Genomic DNA, 18,707 nt, shown 5'->3' with positions numbered 1-18,707 from the left:
GAGGCCTAGGGGTCATTTCATCAGCTCCCCTTGCTCGGGCCTCATGTTCTTCTAAGTCAATTCGTCCCTGAAAATAATGTGCGAGTGAGGAGGGGCAGAGTTTTAAAAACATAGCATCCGAGGTCCCTCAGTGTAGAGAGGGCTCCGACAGCCCCGCGCACCCGTCAGCGCCTGGAGCGCGAGCACGAGCCCGCGCAACGGGGAAACGGTCAGGCACTCAAGCACGAGCCACCGCCCAGAGCTCTCCCGCCCTGGGCCCCGCCCCCCCGCAGAGCCCCGCCCACCTGCCCTCTCGCGCCGTCCGGCCCGCCCGCCCTCTCCACAGCCTCGCCTCTCACACAGCTCCACCGCTCGCCTCGCCCCTCACACAGGCGGGTCCAGCCGCCTGCCCGCCCGCCGGCCGTCGCCGCGGATTCTTCCGCGCTTTCAGCTCTGGCCGGCCTCGTCTCAGCCTGCGCCGCGACCTCCGGCCTCGGGTGTCGCTGTATCGGCCTGTGCGCTCCATACCGGCGTCTCCGGCGCTCCAGTGGGGGCGCAGGGCTGAGCGCAGGGGTGCGGGGCGGTCTCGCCGCGGTCTAGGGGCGGCGGAGGCGGCGGAGTCGGTGGTCCTGGGGCTATGGCCGCCTCGGTGTTCTGCTGCCTGCGATGCTGCAGAGACGGCGGTACCGGCCACATCCCTCTGAAGGAGATGCCGGCCGTGCAGCTGGACACGCAGCACATGGGTAAGGCCCCTCCCCGGACCCAACGGCCCACCCCGGGGGGGGCGCGGCGGGTCGGGGGGATCGCTGGGGTCGGAAGGTCACCCGCGGGCCTGCGCCGCCCTCCTCCTGCCCCTGCGACCCGGTCCTCGGAACCGTGTCAGCCTCGCTCCGGATTTCCCCCAGACGCCGGCCGACTCCACCTTGACCCGGTTCTGTGTTCAGGGTTACCGCAGCCCTCCGTTCCTGTGGTCCGGAAATGGGTGTGATGGCGTACCACTTCAGCGATCTCCGAGCTGCCTCCTGAGCCCTGTCAACTGTCCCAGGCGGGGAACAGGCAGTGTCCTGGTGCTCCTCCAGCAGTGCCCTGCTGTCAGCTCCAGTCAAAACCTGCACATTTTCAAGATGTTTTAAATCTGATCTTGAATCCTTCCCAGACAGTGGGCTCTTCTCTTTAGCCCCATCATTTATACATTGAGGCTTGTTTTATTGCAAATGATACCTCTCACCTTCCAAAGTTAAAACAAAGCAAATTGCAGAACGCTGAAGTCGCACCTCAAGTCAGAACATGCCATTTCAACTAAACCTCTCATTACCTGACGACTCCTCAGTCACCGGCTGCTGTAATTTCATCTGACTGGCCTCTTCCCAGCAGGTCAGGCTATTGCAAAATGAAACAGCACTTTGCTCCTTTGCATCTAGGTTTTTTCCTTCCAATTCCAAATGGTCATATAACTTCTCATCTTTCCTTCTTCCCTCCATAGCCTCTCTGCATTTTATTAATTCTGTTCTTAGAGTTTTCCCATATAGTTCTATGCTTCTGGAATATGGTTCTGGGAGAGATTTCTCAATCTAATTATTTCAGTTATACTTTGTGTGGATTATTCTAAACATACTTTTGCACCTTTGACTTTTCTCACATCTCTCATTGTTCAAAGGATGTGCTGTGAAACAACAAAGTTGATTCTTAATATTTCTAGCAAAATCCCTTCCTGCCCAGAATCTTTATAGTTCTGGAGACACTCTGCCCATTATATTTCTATACCATGTGTGAAACCCCAAGTGTGGAAGTTGTATATCACCTTGTGTGTGGGCATTTACTTTTAAATTCTTAGATTTGCCCGAGTTTAGTATAGAGCCTTATACATAGTAAATGTATGTATATGTGTGTATAAAACATGAGGGAGTCCCTGGGTGGCTAAGTGGCAAATGGTTAAAGTGCTGGACTACTAACTGAAAGATTGGTGCTTCCAACCCACCCAGAGGCATCTTGGAAGTAAGGCCTGGTGATCGGCTTCCAAAAGGTGACAGCCTTGAAATCCCTATAGAGCACAGTTCTACCCTGCAAAACATGGGGTCCCCATGAGACAGAATTGACTCAGTGGCAACTAACAACTGTATGTATATATTAGATAGCTGCTGCCCAGTTAACTCCAACTCATGGCAACCCTGTGTAAAACAAAATGAAACATTATCTGATCTGTGCCATCCCAACGGTTGCCAGACTGTTCAAGTCCATCATTGTGCTGTTGTGCCAACCCATCTCACCAAGGGTCACCCTCACCCTTGTTGACCCTCTACTTCACCAAACATGATGTCTGCTGCAATGATTGATCCCTCCTGATTACATGTTCAAAGCAACCAAGTCAGACAATATTCGGTTGTGATCCATAAGATTTTCATTGGCTAATTTTTGGAAGTAAATTGCCAGGCCTTTTTTCCTGGTCTGTCTTAGTCTGGAAGCTCTGCTGGAGTCTGTCCACCATGGTTGACCCAGCTTCCAGCATCACAGCAACACACAAGCCACCACAGTATGACAGACCGACAGGTAGATTACGGATATACATGTTGTTGTAGTTGCTGTTGAGTTGATTCTGACTCGTGGTGATCCCATATGTACAGAGTAGAACTGCTTTATAGGGTTTTCAAGGCTGTGACCTTTTAGAAGTAGGTCACCAGGCCTGCTTTCCAAGGCACCTCTAGGTGAGTTCAGACTGCCAAGCTTTTGGCTAGTAGTCAAACGCTTAACTGTTTGTTCTACCAGGGATTCTTGATACACATATTTTATGTATATATATGTATATGTATATAGGTATATACTTAAATTATTTCTGTCAGTAACTATAGACAATGAATGTTCAAACCCTATGATTTCCCTCAGAAAACATTTCCATTTTGTTCATTCGTTCAACTGGTATTTATTGAGCAACTGTTAGGTGGCAGGCATTGTTTTAGGTGCTGGGAATACAGTAAAGGACAAACATACATAGTTCTTGGAGCTTATGATCAGCTTTAGCTCTTCTTTCCATATCTACTGCCCTAATCCTGCATTACTGCAGCCCGCTCTTTAGAGCGTTCCTTTTCTCTGGCTTCTGTCTTTTCCATGAAGAGTGGGTGAGTTGCATCTATTCCACTGTTTTCTTTCTCCAAAGCTGCCCAGCAACCTTCAGCTGTTAATAGGATGGAGTAAAGTTATCCCCAAATTTTCTACCTGCATGGAGATTTTTTCTTGGCCAGTCCTTTTGGTAAGTTCTTTAATCACAAAGAAGCTTGATTTTGGAAGCTGAATAAATGAAGGGGGAAAGGCTTGTTGAATTAGAAGAGGGAGTACATTTCAAGCATGAATGCATCTAAAGTTGAAAATAAGAAAAACACACTGAGCAAGTATGCATGTACTGGATATATGAAAGGTTGTACACCTATTTCTGACTTACCGACTGTCTCATCTGACATTTCGCATTTACCACAATCATAAAAAAAAAAAAATCTGACTATTTTGCGCATTAATGATGTACTTCTGGCAGTAATGAACACCGAGGTGTGAGGTAAGAGTAACGCTGGGTATGATGGTTAAAGTCATGTGTCAGTTTGGCTGGGCCGTGATTCTCAGTGGTTTACCAGTTATGTAATAAGGTAATTTGACAGCTATCTAGTGATGTAATTTGGCAGCTGTGTAATGATGTAGTCTTCCTCCACTTTGTGAGCTGATGTCGCCATCCTCCATTTTCACATAACTCCGATTTTCACATAATAACCTGGTCCTTGGAACCTAACCATGTCGATAAGTGAGGAGTGGGTGCATTAGATAATCTAAAGAATGTTATTACTCTTTTTTTTTTTTTTTTCAGTTTGAAGAAAACCATCTGTACATTTCATATCCAAATGAATGTTGTTCCTTTTGGCAAGGCTGTATTACTTAAAACCATTTTGGAATTTCAATGGGAATTTTCTGTGGCATAGTTTTTCTAAATATCTTCATTGATATCATATCTTTTGCTTTTAATTGTGAATTGACTTTTTAGAAACAAATGCATTCCAACGTAACTATTTTTAAAGGGATGATTCACGTTTGGAAATTTTCAGTGTTTCTTAAAATATATACTATAGCTACATAAGTTCTAGCTGTACCCAAATTTGCATTGACTGTCTAAGCAGTAGGGGTGATTAATAAAACTACACAAATCACATAGATTCAAATATAGAATAATTTTGTACTTAAAAATAGAGAAATGATATAATCTTAAAATAATTCCTTAATCAGTCATAAACACCTTAGAATGTTCCTTGAATATGTTTAATTCTTCTATATAAAACATCTCAGTACCTAACAGAATGCCTTGCAGGTAAGAATTGATATTGAAATAAGAGAATAATACCATGCTCAGAATTGGTTCTGTGGTTCCAACCTATAGAGGGTTTTATACTTCCATTAGCTTAACACATTAGGATGATATCTAATACGATAAGTTATATACCATAGGAATTTTTTGTTAGAAAGCTTTGGTGTGTATAGGGAACCGCAGAGCATTGCTGGTTAAGAAAAAACACCATTTATTTACATAATTCTTTGAGATGTTTTTCACTTAGAATGCTTTCAGTTGCAAGTAATAAAAAAGCACAACTCAGAATTGTTTGTAGGAAGTTTATTGGCTCATGTAACTGAAAAGTACAAAGCCAGCACTGGCTCCAGGAAAGGCTTGGTGCTGCCAAGGCCTGAATTTCTATTTGCTCGGTCTTCTGCATCTTATAACTGCAGGCTGACTTAACGTGATAGCTTGAAGCAGCTCCCTGAGCTGTAGGCTTCCTCATTCAGGTCCAGCAAGAAAGAGATCATCTTGTTCCATCATATCCTGCAAAAGCCCTGAGACCATCTCTGATGATAGTGGCTTGGGCCATGTAACCATTGTTGACTCAGTCACCATGGCCAAGAGAAGTGGAACGTACTGATTGACTTAACCTAGGTCTAATGCTGTACCCCTGAAGCCAGAGATTGAGTCACCTTCCCTGCAACTGTTTTGATCTCTAGAGAGAAGCGTGTTGAAAGTGGGAATGCATGAAGCTACATGTTCACTACAAAGTGCTTAGCACAACACTTCATTCATATCTGTATCAGTTATTTGTTGAGCATCTTCAGGGTAGCAAGCACTAACTACATGGTGTGTGCCATCAAGGAAGAGCTGGGCTCTGGATGCTATTCAGTTAAAACTACTATAGGTATATGGGCGACCAAATGTAGATTATTTATAAAGGTACTTTTCCAGAATTTCCTCTTCAATATATGTAATCAGAAAAAAAATGGATGCTAATGGCGTTTTAATAAACATTAGGATTTTAGTTTTACCTTGTTTAAGAGATGGTATGGTATCTCTCTTAAAACAGTTCAGAATTGTGATAGGATCTGAAAAGTTTGCATTTCTCTTTTGTATTTGTCCCAAGTAAGTTTTGTTTAAATATGAATTCAATAGTGAACTGTCTCCCTGCTAATACCTTTTCTCACTCTGCCCTAGAATAAGGATCCCATATAGTTCTAATATAGCCAGATCTGCTTTGCTTGTGACACATTACTGGTGAAGTGGTAATAATAATGGCCACAGACCTTGGGAGCACATGCCTTGGTTTTATGGCGTATTTCTTACATGTTCTCTGATGTACATGTTTTCCTAAATGAAAGATTTAGCGAAAAATTGGTATTGGGGTCACATTATGAAAAAAAAGTGTTTTTTCTCAAATATATCATCTATCAAATGTAATTTGAGCAGAACTGTAATATTCTATGAGAAAAAGTACATTTAATGATGTTAAAACTTTGCTGTGTACATGTTTGTGAAATGATTGATAGTAGCTGTCTTAGTAAACATTTTAAAGAGCCTAAAATTAATATTTTTTGTTGTCAGATATTTCAAGAATATAGATGTATGTTCCTTTCCATAGTCTATGTGCTCTTCAGTTCTTATTGACAAACGCACTAGCATAGTACCTTGTACACCCTCTCCTCACTTATCGACCTGGTGAGGTTCCAAAGACCAGTTCATTATATGAAATTGGTGTTATGCAAAATGGAGGCGACCACAGTAGATCACGAAATGGAGGAAGACTACATCATTACATAACTGCCAAATCACATCATTGCATAACTGCCAAAACTCTGAGAATTATGGCCCAGCCACAGCGACATATAACCTTAACTGTCAAAGCTAGCACCTCGGTGTTCATTACTGCCAGACATATGTCATTAATGCACAAAATAGTCAGATAGTAGATTTTTTTATTATTGTTGTAAATTCCAAATACCAGATAATGAGAGAGTCAGTAAGTGAGGAGAAAGTGTACTTGGTTGACATTAAGCCAATTTTTTTTTTTTATTAACTTTTATTGAGCTTCAAGGGAACGTTTACAAATCAAGTCAGTCTGTCACATATAAGTTTATATACATCTTACTCCTTACTCCCACTTGCTCTCCCCCTAATGAGTCAGCCCTTCAAGTCTCTCCTTTCGTGACAATTTTGCCAGCTCCCAACTCTCTCTATCCTCCCATCCCCCCTCCAGACAGGAGATGCCAACGCAGTCTCAAATGTCCACCTGGTATAATTAGCTCACTCTTCATCAGCATCTCTCTCCTACCCACTGTCCAGTCCCTTTCATGTCTGATGAGTTGTCTTCGGGGATGGTTCCTGTCCTGTGCCAACAGAAGGTTTGGGGACCATGACCGCCGGGATTCCTCTAGTCACAGTCAGACCATTAAGTATGGTCTTTTTATGAGAATTTGGGGTCTGCATCCCACTGATCTCCTGCTCCCTCAGAGGTTCTCTGTTGTGCTCCCTGTCAGGGCAGTCATCGGTTGTGGCCGGGCACCATCTAGTTCTTGTGGTCTCAGGATGATGTAGGTCTCTGGTTCATGTGGCCCTTTCTGTCTGTTGGGCTCTTAGTTGTCGTGTGACCTTGGTGTTCTTCCTTCTCCTTTGCTCCAGGTGGGTTGAGACCAATTGATGCATCTTAGATGGCCGCTTGTTAGCATTGAAGACCCCAGACGCCACATTTCAAAGTGGGATACAGAATGTTTTCATAATAGAATTATTTTGCCAATTGACTTAGAAGTCCCCGACATTAAGCCAATTTTAATAGATTGTTTTCTCTTGGATTGAATTGAACGTTGTACCAGTTTACTGAAATTTCTTTGGAATGTTTATGTTTTGGTTTAAATTAAGAGAGTAATAAAATCATCATATTAGTTAATTAGTTTAGTCTTTAATTTCAAAAATTAAAGAAAGGGTTAGTCTAGTTTTACCCTAAAAGTATTTAAACATTTAGTATAATTCAGAGTAATTACTTATTTGAAGCTGCCTAATTAAACAAGATTTCTAGCCACAAATGAATATGAAGTATAAATGTTCCCTCAGAAAGAAAGTAGTGAATCAAATATTTGAGATGATTTATGTTTTCTGTATTGCAAAGTATAAATCATATCCCTGTTTTTTGTAGATGAAGAGTTAAACGTGAAACAAGTTAATTTTGATTTTTGGGTATGAAAATGCAAAACTTTACAAAGTGTCTGCATTTTTTTTAGGAACAGATGTTGTCATTGTAAAAAATGGAAGAAGAATATGTGGAACAGGAGGTTGTTTAGCCAGTGCACCGCTACATCAAAACAAAAGCTACTTTGAATTCAAAATCCAGTCTACAGGTTGGTATAATGGTACTTTACTATTAAAAGTCCTAATTGTTCTAAATATTAAGAACAACTTTCAGTATATGAAAAACATTCAGAAGGAAAAAAACAAACTCTTAACTTAAAGACCTGGGTAATATGACCACCTCTTGTGTGATCTTCATTAAATTACTTAATTTTCTAAGTAATTGGAAATTACAGGAGCTGCCCTTCCTACCTCTCATGAACTGTATGTATGAAAGTGTTTGAAAGATGGGATATACTGAATAAACGTCAGACACTAGCATGAGTAATAGGAGCTAGAAGCACCATTTCATTCATGAAGCATGTATCTTGCCATTTTGGCTTGGGATAAAAATCAGTCTTATGATTCTGAGTTTTTCTCTTAACTCTTATTAAGATACCAGATACCCTGATTCAGTGTCTTCTGAAGCAATCATCATGTTTAGAATTCTGATAGAAGTCTAAATCTTCACTTCTCTTTTAAAATTTATGGACTTTCTTGAATCATATAGCAGTTCCACTGACTATTGGATAGTTTACCTAACTTTTGGCAGTTTTGTATATAGGGAAATATATTTTATTAAGTCTTTATCATAAAAAAAAAAAAACTTTTAGTGAGATCCTGCATGAGTAATATGGGTACAGAATAAGAAAACTAGAGTGGAGTAAATGAACCCTACTGCCACTCGTCTAGCCTTGAATGATATAAAGTAGTCCTCTGGTGGTTCTTTTCTAAATTAGTTTTAAATACTCTTTTTTTTTTTTTTAAATTTTACTTATTTTGGTATTGTTGAAAATAAAACATAGCAAAACAGACACCAATTCAACAGTTTTCACATGTACCGTTTTGTGACATTGATTACATCCTTCAAGTTGTGCAACCATTTTTACCCTCCTTTTCTGAGTTGTTCCTTCCCCATTAACGTAAATTCATTCCCCCTAAGGTTCCTATCTTGTTCCTGAAATGGAATGGATAAAGATCGGTAGTCTAGGCATTAGTGAGCTGAAATGGACTGGTCTTGGCCATTTTGAATCAGACAATCACATGGTCTATTATGCCGAGAATGACAAATTTAAAAGGAATCCGTTGCACTCATTGTCAAAAAGAACATGTCAAGGTCTATCCTAAGTACAGCACTGTCAGTAAGTAATAGGATAATATCCATATGCCTACAAGGAAGACCAGTTAATATGACTATTATTCAAATTTGCGCAGCAACCACTAATGTCAAAGATAAAGAAATTTAGGATTTTTTCCAACTTCTGCAGTCTGAAATTGATTAAACATGCAGTCAAGATGTATTTATAACTGCTGGTGATTGTAGTGTGAAAGTTGGAAACAAAGAAGGAGCTGTAGTTGCAAAATATGACCTTGGTGATAGAAACAGCACAGGAGATCCCATGACAGAATTTTGCAAGACCAATGATTATTCATTGCAAATAACTTTTTTCAACAAAATAAACGGTGACTCTACTTGTGAACCTCACTGGATGGAAAACACAGGAATCAAATCGACTACATTTGTGAAAAGAGACAACGGTAAAGCTCAATATCAGAACAAGGTCGGGGGCGACTGCAGAACAGACCATAAATCGCTCATATGCAAGTTTAAGTTAAAGCTGAAGAAAGTTAAAACAAGTCCATGAGAACCAAAATATGACCTTGAGTATATCCCACCTGAATTTGGAGACCATCTCAAGAATAGATTTGACGCTTTGAACACTAATGACCAAAGACTGGATGAATTGCAGAATGACATCAAGGATATCATACATGAAGAAAGCATAGATCATTAAAAAGACAGGAAAGAAAGAAAAGACCAAAATGGATGTCAGAAAAGACTCTGAAAGTTGCTCTTGAATGTCGAGTAGCCAAAGCAAATGGAAGAAATGATGAAGTAAAAGAGCTGAACGGGAGATTTCAACGGGCAGCTTGAGAAGGCACTGTAAAGTATTATAATGGAATGTGCAAAGACTTGGAGTTAGAAAACCAAAAATGAAGAGCACACGTCATTTTTCAAGCTGAAAGAATTGAAGAAAAAATTTAAGCCTGGAATTGCAATTTTGAAGGATTCTATGGGCAAAATATTGAATAATGCAGGAAGCATCAAAAGAAGATGGAAGGAATATACAAAGTCACTGTATCAAAAAGAATTGGTCAATATTTGTCCATTTCAGGAGGTAGCATATGATCAAGAACTGATGGTATTGAAGGAAGAAGTCCGAGTTGCGCTGAAGGCATTGGTGAAAAACAAGGCTCCAGGAATTGGCGGAATACCAATTGAGATGTTTCAGCAAAAAGATGCAGCCCTGGAGATGCTCACTCGTCTATGCCGAGAAATTTGGAAGACAGCTACTTGGCCAAGTGACTGGAAGAGATCCATATTTGTGCCCATCCCAAAGAAAGGTGATCCAACAGAATGTGGAAATTATCGAACAATATCATTACTATCACAGGCAAGTAAAATTTTGCTGAAGATCATTTGAAAACGGTTGCAGCAGTACATCAACAAGGGATTGTCAAATTCCAGCGTGATTCAGAAGAGGACGTGGAATGAGGGATATCATTGCTGATGTGAGATGGGTCCTGGCTGAAAGCCGAGAATACCGGAAAGATGTTTACCTGTGTTTTATTGACTATGCAAAGGTGTTTGACTGTGTGGATCGTAACAAATTATGAATAACATGGTGAAGAATGGGAATTCCAAAACAATTGTGGTTGTAAGGAACCTGTACATGGACCAAGAGGCAGTCATTTGAAAAGAACAAGGGGATACTGCGTGGTTTAAAATCAGCAAAGGTGTGCATCAGTGTTGTATCCCTTTGCCATACTTATTCAATCTGTATGTTGAGGAAATACTTGGAGAAGCTGGACTATATGAAGAAGAACATGCCATCAGGATTGTTAGAAGACTCGTTAATAACCTGTGATATGCAGGTGACACAATCTTGCTTACTGAACGTGAAGAGGACTTGAAGCACTTACTGATGAAGATCAAAGACTAGAGCCTTCAGTATGGATTATACCTCAACATAAAGAAAAGAAAAATCTTCACAGCTGGGCCAATAAACAACATCATGATAAACGGAGAAAAGACTGAGGTTGTCAAGAATTTCATTTTATTTGTATTCACAATGAATGCCCATGCAAGCAGCGGTCAAGAAATAAAATGATGGATTGCATTGGGCAAATCTGCGGCAAAAGACCTCTTTAAAGTGTTGAAAGCAAAGATGTCAGTTTGAGGACTAGGACGTGCCTGACCCAAGCCATGATATTTTTAATTGCCTCATATGCATGCGAAAGCTGGGCAGCAAATAAGGAAGACCAGAGAAGAATCGATGCCTTTGAATTATGGTGTTGGTGAAGAATATTGAATATACCACGGACTGCCAAAAGTATGGACAGGTCTGTCTTGGGAGAAGTACAACCACAAAATGCTCTTTAAAAGTGAGGATAGAGAGACTTCTTACATACTTTGGGCATGTTATCAGGAGGGATGAGTCCCTGGAGAAGGACATCATGCTTGGTAAAGGAGAGGATCAACAAAAAAGAGGAATACCCTCAACGAGATGGATTGACACATTGGCTGCAACAATGGGCCCAAGCATAACAAAGATTGTGAGGATGGTGCAGGACTGGGCAGTGTTTTGTTCTGTCATACATAGGGTTTCTGTGAGTGAAAACTGACTCAACGATATTTAACAAGGTTCAGTTTGATCCCTTATAGATAGTTCTTACAAGAGTATAATGCTCAAGGCAGACACTTTTTACTTCTTAAGCTAAACTATTGTATGGTTTTAAGAAGACTTAAATGGATATTTTTGATTTAAGGTTTAAAGATGATCTCAGGGCAATAGTTTTAGGAGTTCATCCAGCCTTCATGGCTCCAGGAAATATGGATTCCATGAGAATTTGAAATTCTGTTTTACATTTATCCCTTTTTGATCAGGATTCTTCTATGGAATCTTTAATTAAAATGTTCAGTAATGGCAGTTGGGTACCACCTAGTTCTTCGGGTCTCATGGCATAGCAGACAGCTCGTGGAGGCAATTAGCTGCACATTCCATATCCTCCTCCTGTTCTTCACTTTCCTCCTTCCTCTGTTGCTCCAGGTGAATAGAGACCAATTTTTGTGCCTTGGGTGGCCGCTTGCAAGCCTTTAAGACCCCAGGCACTATGCAACGAACTAGATGGTAGAACAGAAGCACTAAACATGTTAGGCCCGTTAGCTGGGATAGCCCATTAAACCATGACCCTAAACCTCCATACCAAGGAACCAAATCCTGTGAGGTGTTTGGTTGTACATAAGCAGTCTCAGCAGCTACTCTTTTTTTTTTTTTTGGTCATTCTTGTAAATACCTCTATCACAAAACTTTTGCCAATTCAGCTTTATTACAGGTGTATGACTTACTGACAGCAGTTACAATAATTGTCTGTGAAACCCTACCCTTAATCGATGTGGTATTCCCATTACCGTATATAACCCCTCTCTTTCCCCTCTTCCCCTTCCTGGAAACCACTGATAAACTTTCTTCTCCATACATTTGCCTGTTCTTATCTTTTTATGTGAGTTAGATTATGCAATATTAGTTCTTTTGTGATTGACTTATTTCACTCAGCATAATGTCTTCCAACTCCATCCATATTGTAGCATGTATCAAGACTTCATTTCTTCTACTGGGTGAGTAGTAGTCCATCGTATGTATGTACCATGTTTTGTTTATCCATTCATCTGTTGATGGGCATTTAGGTTGTTTCCACCTTTTGGCTATTATGAATAGTGCTGCGTTGGACATTGAGGTACAAGTCTCTGTTTGAGTCTCTGCTTTAAAAGTGTTTTGGGTATATATCTAGGAGTGGAATTGCTGGGCCATATGGTAGTTCTATTTTTTGTTTTATGAGGAACCACCATGTTGCTTTCCACAATGGCTGTACCATTTTACATTTCCACCAACAATGGATAGGGGTTCCAGTTTCCTCACATCCTTTCCAACACTTGTTGTTTTCTTTTTTTATGTTAGCCACCCTAGTGGGCATGAAATGGTATCTAATTGTGGCTTTGATTTGCATATCTCTCATGGCTAATGATGCTGGGCATCTTTTCATATGTTTGGTGGCCATTTGAATGTCCTCTTTGGTGAAATATATATTCAAGTCCTTTGCCCATTTTATGATTGGGTTGCCTTTTTGTTAAGTTGCCAACGTTTTATATATATTTTGGTTATTAGATTCTTGTTGGCTCTGTGGTTAAATACTGCTTTTCTTAAGCATATTGAATAACTTGGATCTGTCCTCCATTCCATTCTTTTATAAGTTTGCTCACTGGTTGCAAAGTGTCCCTGATTACTGTAGTCTTCTCCAACTTAAGATATTTGTTTCTTGAGAGAAGTAAATATTTTTTGAGCCTTAAATCTAAAATCAAAAATTTTTTTTTAACTTCTGTTGAGCTTCAAGTGAACGTTTACAAATCAAGTCAGACTGTCACATATAAGTTTATATACACCTTACTCCATACTCCCACTTGCTCTCGCCCTAATGAGTCAGCCCTTCCAGTCTCTCCTTTCGTGACAATTTTGCCAGCTTCCAACTCTCTCTATCCTCCCATCCCCCCTCCAGACAGAAGATGCCAACGCAGTCTCAAGTGTCCACCTGATACAAATAGCTCACTCTTCATCAGCATCTCTCTCCTACCCACTGTCCAGTCCCTTCCATGTCTGATGAGTTGTCTTCGAGAATGGTTCCTGTCCTGGGCCAACAGAAGGTTTGGGGACCATGACTGCCGGGATTCCTCTAGTCTCGGTCAGACCATTAAGTATGGTCTTTTTGTGACAATTTGGGGTCTGCATCCCACTGATCTCCTGCTCCCTCAGGGGTTCTCTCTTGTGCTCCCTGTCAGGGCAGTCATCAATTGTGGCCAGGCACCAACTAGTTCTTCTGGTCTCAGGATGATGTAAGTCTCTGGTTCATGTGGCCGTTTCTGTCTCTTGGGCTCATAGTTATCGTGTGACCTTGGTGTTCTTCCTTCTCCTTTGCTCCAGGTGGGTTGAGACCAATTGATGCATCTTAGATGGCCGCTTTTTAATATTTAAGACCCCAGACGCCACATTTCAAAGTGGGATGCAGAATGTTTTCATAATAGAATTATTTTGCCAATTGACTTAGAAGTCCCCTTAAATCATGGTCCCCAAACCCCCGCCCTTGCTCCATTGACCTTTGAAGCATTCAGTTTATCCCGGAAACTTCTTTGCTTTTTAGTCCAGTCCAGTTGAGCTGACCTTCCATGTATTGAGTATGGTCCTTCCCTTCACCTAAAATAGTTCTTATCTACTAACTAATCAGTAAAAAACCTTCTCCCACCCTCCCTCCCTCCCCCCCTCGTAACCACAAAAGTATGTGCTCTTCTCAGTTTATACTATTTCTCAAGATCTTATAATAGTGGTCTTATACAATATTTGTCCTTTTGCCCCTGACTAATTACGCTCAGCATAATGCCTTCCAGGTTCCTCCATGTTATGAAATGTTTCACAGATTCATCACGGTTCTTTATCGATGCGTAGTATTCCATTGTGTGAATATACCACAATTTATTTATCCATTCATCCGTTGATGGACACCTTGGTTGCTTCCAGCTTTCTGCTATTGTAAACAGAGCTGCAATAAACATGGGTGTGCATATATCTGTTTGTGTGAAGGCTCTTATTTCTCTAGGGTATATTCCGAGGAGTGGGATTTCTGGGTTGTATGGTAGTTCTATTTCTAACTGTTTAAGATAACGCCAGATAGATTTCCAAAGTGGTTGTACCATTTGACATTCCCACCAGCAGTGTATAAGAGTTCCAATCTCTCTGCAGCCTCTCCAACATTTATTATTTTGTGTTTTTTGGATTAATGCCAGCCTTGTTGGAGTGAGATGGAATCTCATGGTAGTTTTAATTTGCATTTCTCTAGTGGCTAATGATCCAGAGCATAAAATCAAATTTTTATGTGTCTCTTTAGCAAAGGATGATATTCTTAACGATACCCTCAATGATCCCTTAGTGAAGCAATCATGCAGAAGTGCATCACAGTGTGCACAGTTCTAGGGTAAGGAGACCCTATAACCTGGTCTACAACTGTTGTCTGGTAAAATTAGCATTATCACTGACTATCGTTCTCAGTGGTGTCCCACATTGGAGGGTTAATTATATATGGCTGAATTATTTGGGCCATGACATTGCAGTCCAGACATGTAACTTTCTGATGATCTAATTCAATACAGAGAAATTAATGGATTGATAACACAGCCTTTGCATTGTCTTCCATTTATAGAATTTTTCCTAATTGAATTTGATAAAAACTGAGAAGCAAACAGTTTGAGACAAAATCCTGAGCCCTAGGTATTCTTTTGTCTGGTTAAGAGGATTGCTGCTTGCTTCAAAAGTCGGCTTTAGATCAAAATGGTTTCAACTCACTGACTAAGGTATTGCATAAGGAAATTATTTTACACTTTATCATTAATTTTCTCCTCCCCATGATATTAATCATGGCATATATTATTTTCACATGTTATAGATGAAAAAACTAAAGACATAGTATTTTCCAACTTCTCAGAGGTAGCGCTTGAAATAGAACTCTAGGCTATTTAAATTTAATGTGTAGCTTTTTAAAAAACTTCTTAGGGAACAATAATGATGATAATAGCTAGCTTGTTTTTGGATATATACTCTGTTCAGGTACTGTTCTAAGTGATTTTCTTGGATTATCATGTTCTTCTGTCTTTCCATAACCCTGTGAGGTGGCTACTGTCAGGATCCACAGTTTATAATTGAGGAAATTGAGAGAGAGGCTAACTACCTTGCCCAAGATGACACAGCTAAGTCAGGATTGCGGTGTAGGTGGTACAACTCCAGAGGCCATGCTTCTATCTCTTAGGCTGTACTGTGTCTCTAGAGAACATAATTTGCAAACCACTTTTTTTTTTTAATTTTTATTGTGCTTTAAGTGAAAGTTTACAAATCAAGTCAGTCTGTCATACAAAAATTTATATACACCTTGCTGTATACTCCTAATTGCTCTCCCCTTAATGAGACAGCCCGCTCCTTCCCTCCACTCTCTGTTTTCGTGTCCATTCCGCCAGCTTCTAACCCCCTCTGCCCTCTCATCTCCCCTCCAGATAGGAGATGCCAACATAGTCTTAAGTGCCTATTTGATCCAAGAAGCTCATTCTTCACCAGCATCTTTTTCTATCCCATTGTCCAATCCAATCCCTGTCTGAAGAGTTGGCTTTGGGAATGCAAATCGCTTTTAAAAGTAGATTAAAAAAAAAAGGTCAACGAAAGGTAGTTTAGTGATAATATGCTACTTTTTTAAAATACAATTTGTGCTCCCTTTTAAAATTATCCTGTCTTCCATATTTGTGTTCTTCAGATTTGGGGGACATTTAAATTATTATATTTTTAGGAATCTGGGGTATTGGAGTTGCAACCCAGAAAGTTAACTTGAATCAGATTCCTCTTGGCCGAGATGTGCACAGTCTGGTGATGAGGAATGATGGCGCCCTATACCACAACAACGAGGAGAAAAACAGGCTGCCAGCAAACAGCCTTCCACAGGAGGGAGATGTGGTGGTGAGTTTTCTTGTGGAGTTCATTTCCACTGTGAATTATTAAACTCACATTTGCTTTTCATCTGTACAGTTTTGCCTGGGAGTTTGTGGTTTGAGTTTCAGAGCACTAGGATTGGATCTAATGAAGTGGTAGTTTTCCAAAGAGAGCACTTGGTGTAGGTGCTGCTGCCTTACCTGACTGCCTGCTGCTTTCTAGAGCTGCTTCTGGCCAGGAGGATCGCTGTGAGCCCATATTTCAGTTCAGGGGGATTCTTGACAGGTTCAGTCCAATCTGCAACTGATGGTGGGGATTACGCAGGACTGGGCAGTTTTTGTTCCGTTGTGTATGGGGTCCCATGAGTTGGAGGCAGGCATTACAGCAGCTGACAACAGTTGACGGGTTGGCTACTGATCAGCATTTCCTGCTTTTCTCACACCAGGGAAACCTCGGCTCACAATTTTAAAAGTTTGCTTACCCCGTATTAGAAAAACATTTGGTGTTTTTATTTTTTTTCTTTTTCATTGTGCTTTAAGTGAAAGTTTACAGCTCAAGTTAGTTTCTCATATAAAAATTTATGCACACATTATGTGACCCTAGTGGCTATCCCTGTAATATGTTAGCACACTCCTCCTTTCCACCCCAGATTTCCCGTGTCCATTCAACCAGCTCCTGTCCATTTCTGCCTTCTCGTCTCGCCTCCGGACAGGAGCTGCCCATTTAGTCTTGTTTATCTACAAAAAATTTTTTTTTTTTTTTAATCTACTTGAACTAAAAATCACACTCTTCACGAGCATCGTTTTATGTCTTATAGTCCGATCTAATCTTTGTCTGAAGAGTTGGCTTCAAGAATGGTTTTAGTTCTGGGGAAGAGAGAGTTTGGGGGCCATGTCTTTTGGGGTTCCTCCAGTCTCAGACCACGAAGTCTGGTCTTTTTACTAGAATTTGAGCTCTGCATCCCACTTTTCTCCTGCTCTGTCAGGGACTCTCTGTGGTCCCTGTCAGGGCAGTCATTGGTTGTAGCTGGTCACCATCTGGTTCTTCTGGCCTCAGGCTGATGGAGCCTGTGGTTTATGTGGCCCTTTTTGTTTCTTGGGCTCATATTTTCCTGAGTCTTTGGTCTTCTTCATTCTCCTTTGCTCTAGGTAGGTTGGGACCAATTAATGCATCTTAGATGGCTGCTTGCTAGCTTTTAAGACCCCAGATGCCACTCACCAAAGTGGGATGCAAGTTTTCTTAGTAAACTTCATTATGCCAGTTGACCTAGATGTGCCCTGAAACCATGGTCCCCAGAACCCCCCTGCTCTGCTGTCCCTCCAGGTGTTTGGTTGTATTCAGGAAAACTTCCTAACTTTTGTTTAGTCCAGTTGTGTTGACTTCCCCTGTGTTGTGTGTTGTCCTTCCCTTCACCTAAGATGATTCTTGTCTACTGTCTAGTTAGTGAATTTCTGTCTCCCCATCCTCAAAGAATATAAAAAATATTAGGTGTTTTCAAGGCTGGAGATCTCTTAGAGAAAATTTTGAACTCATTACTTAATTTGTTATGAATTTTTATTAATCACAGTATTTTTTCAGGAGAGTTGGTTCTCATTAAATTTAATCTTATTAAATTTCCTTCACAGTCAGAGCTCCTCAGAGGACTGGCCTTAAGATCCTAAGATTTGACTAGAGAAAATTTTTTAGAAAGCAGAAGGTAGAGTTATACACGTTAATAAGACTTCTCTATTTTTATTCCCAACTGGATATATTTATCTCTTTACAAAAGCTACCCTGTTGAAAATGCAATACAAAAATGTTTTCTCTAGCTCTCTTTCCAGATACTTCCTCTCATATTGTGTTGTCTGAGAACCTTATGTAGTGAGTTCAGGCCATTAGCTACTGATTGAGAGCAGAGTTCTGGGCCTTCTTTAGCAAAGGTGCCCTTGTACACGTGTAGGACCTTGGGCTCCTGGCTCTGGTATCAAGTTGAAAGGAACCTATGAATAACGAGGAAAAGTGCTTAATAAGAAGATGAATACAATACAAGGTAAATCCAGGTTATTGATTTACAGAAATATATAGTATTTTGGAAAGAATGAAGAAAGATACAGAAATCAAGAATTTTAATTATGGTCTGGTCTTCTCTTTTCTGCAGTTTAAAAAATATAAACGGTTAATTTTTGAACTTTTTTTTCTAAATTGACCAAAGGAAAAAAGTAAACAAAAGGCATAAACCGTTTTACAATCAGCTTTTCCCTGTTCTTTTTGAATAATTGGTGCTGTATTTGTAGATTATTGCCATATGTTCATAATATGGAACATCATTCTTGAAATGTTTTTTTCTTGAAAGAGAATCTTCAAGTGAAGTTGATGCTGTCGACCTGTTTACACTAAAACTGAAATTCAGACATAAGAAAGGATAATCAGTAACAAATGTTTTTCTTTGTTTATGCACTGACATCTGCTGTGTGTTACTCCTGCCCTTCTATCTCATTCAT

General features: G+C 40.4%; 1 protein-coding gene across 2 annotated transcripts in view; it reads left to right on the top strand.

The window, feature by feature from the left end:
• The first annotated feature begins 439 nt into the window (after window positions 1–439).
• The window catches only part of SPRYD7 (SPRY domain containing 7), a 72,168-nt gene continuing 53,900 nt past the window's right edge, over window positions 440–18,707 (top strand). The window contains exons 1-3 of one of the 2 annotated variants that reach the window (XM_064270163.1): window positions 440–722; window positions 7,543–7,659; window positions 16,088–16,254. In XM_064270163.1, coding sequence (XP_064126233.1) covers window positions 617–722; window positions 7,543–7,659; window positions 16,088–16,254 — 390 coding nt within the window. In that variant the 5' untranslated portion in view covers window positions 440–616. The remainder of the gene's footprint in view (window positions 723–7,542; window positions 7,660–16,087; window positions 16,255–18,707) is intronic. The other variant, XM_003412625.4, reaches the window with a different exon arrangement.

The sequence above is a fragment of the Loxodonta africana genome, chromosome 17 (genome assembly GCF_030014295.1).
Source record: "Loxodonta africana isolate mLoxAfr1 chromosome 17, mLoxAfr1.hap2, whole genome shotgun sequence".
NCBI lineage: Eukaryota > Metazoa > Chordata > Mammalia > Proboscidea > Elephantidae > Loxodonta > Loxodonta africana.
The sequence above is the reverse complement of the archived record's forward strand: the minus strand, read 5'-3'. Positions and strand labels throughout refer to the sequence as shown.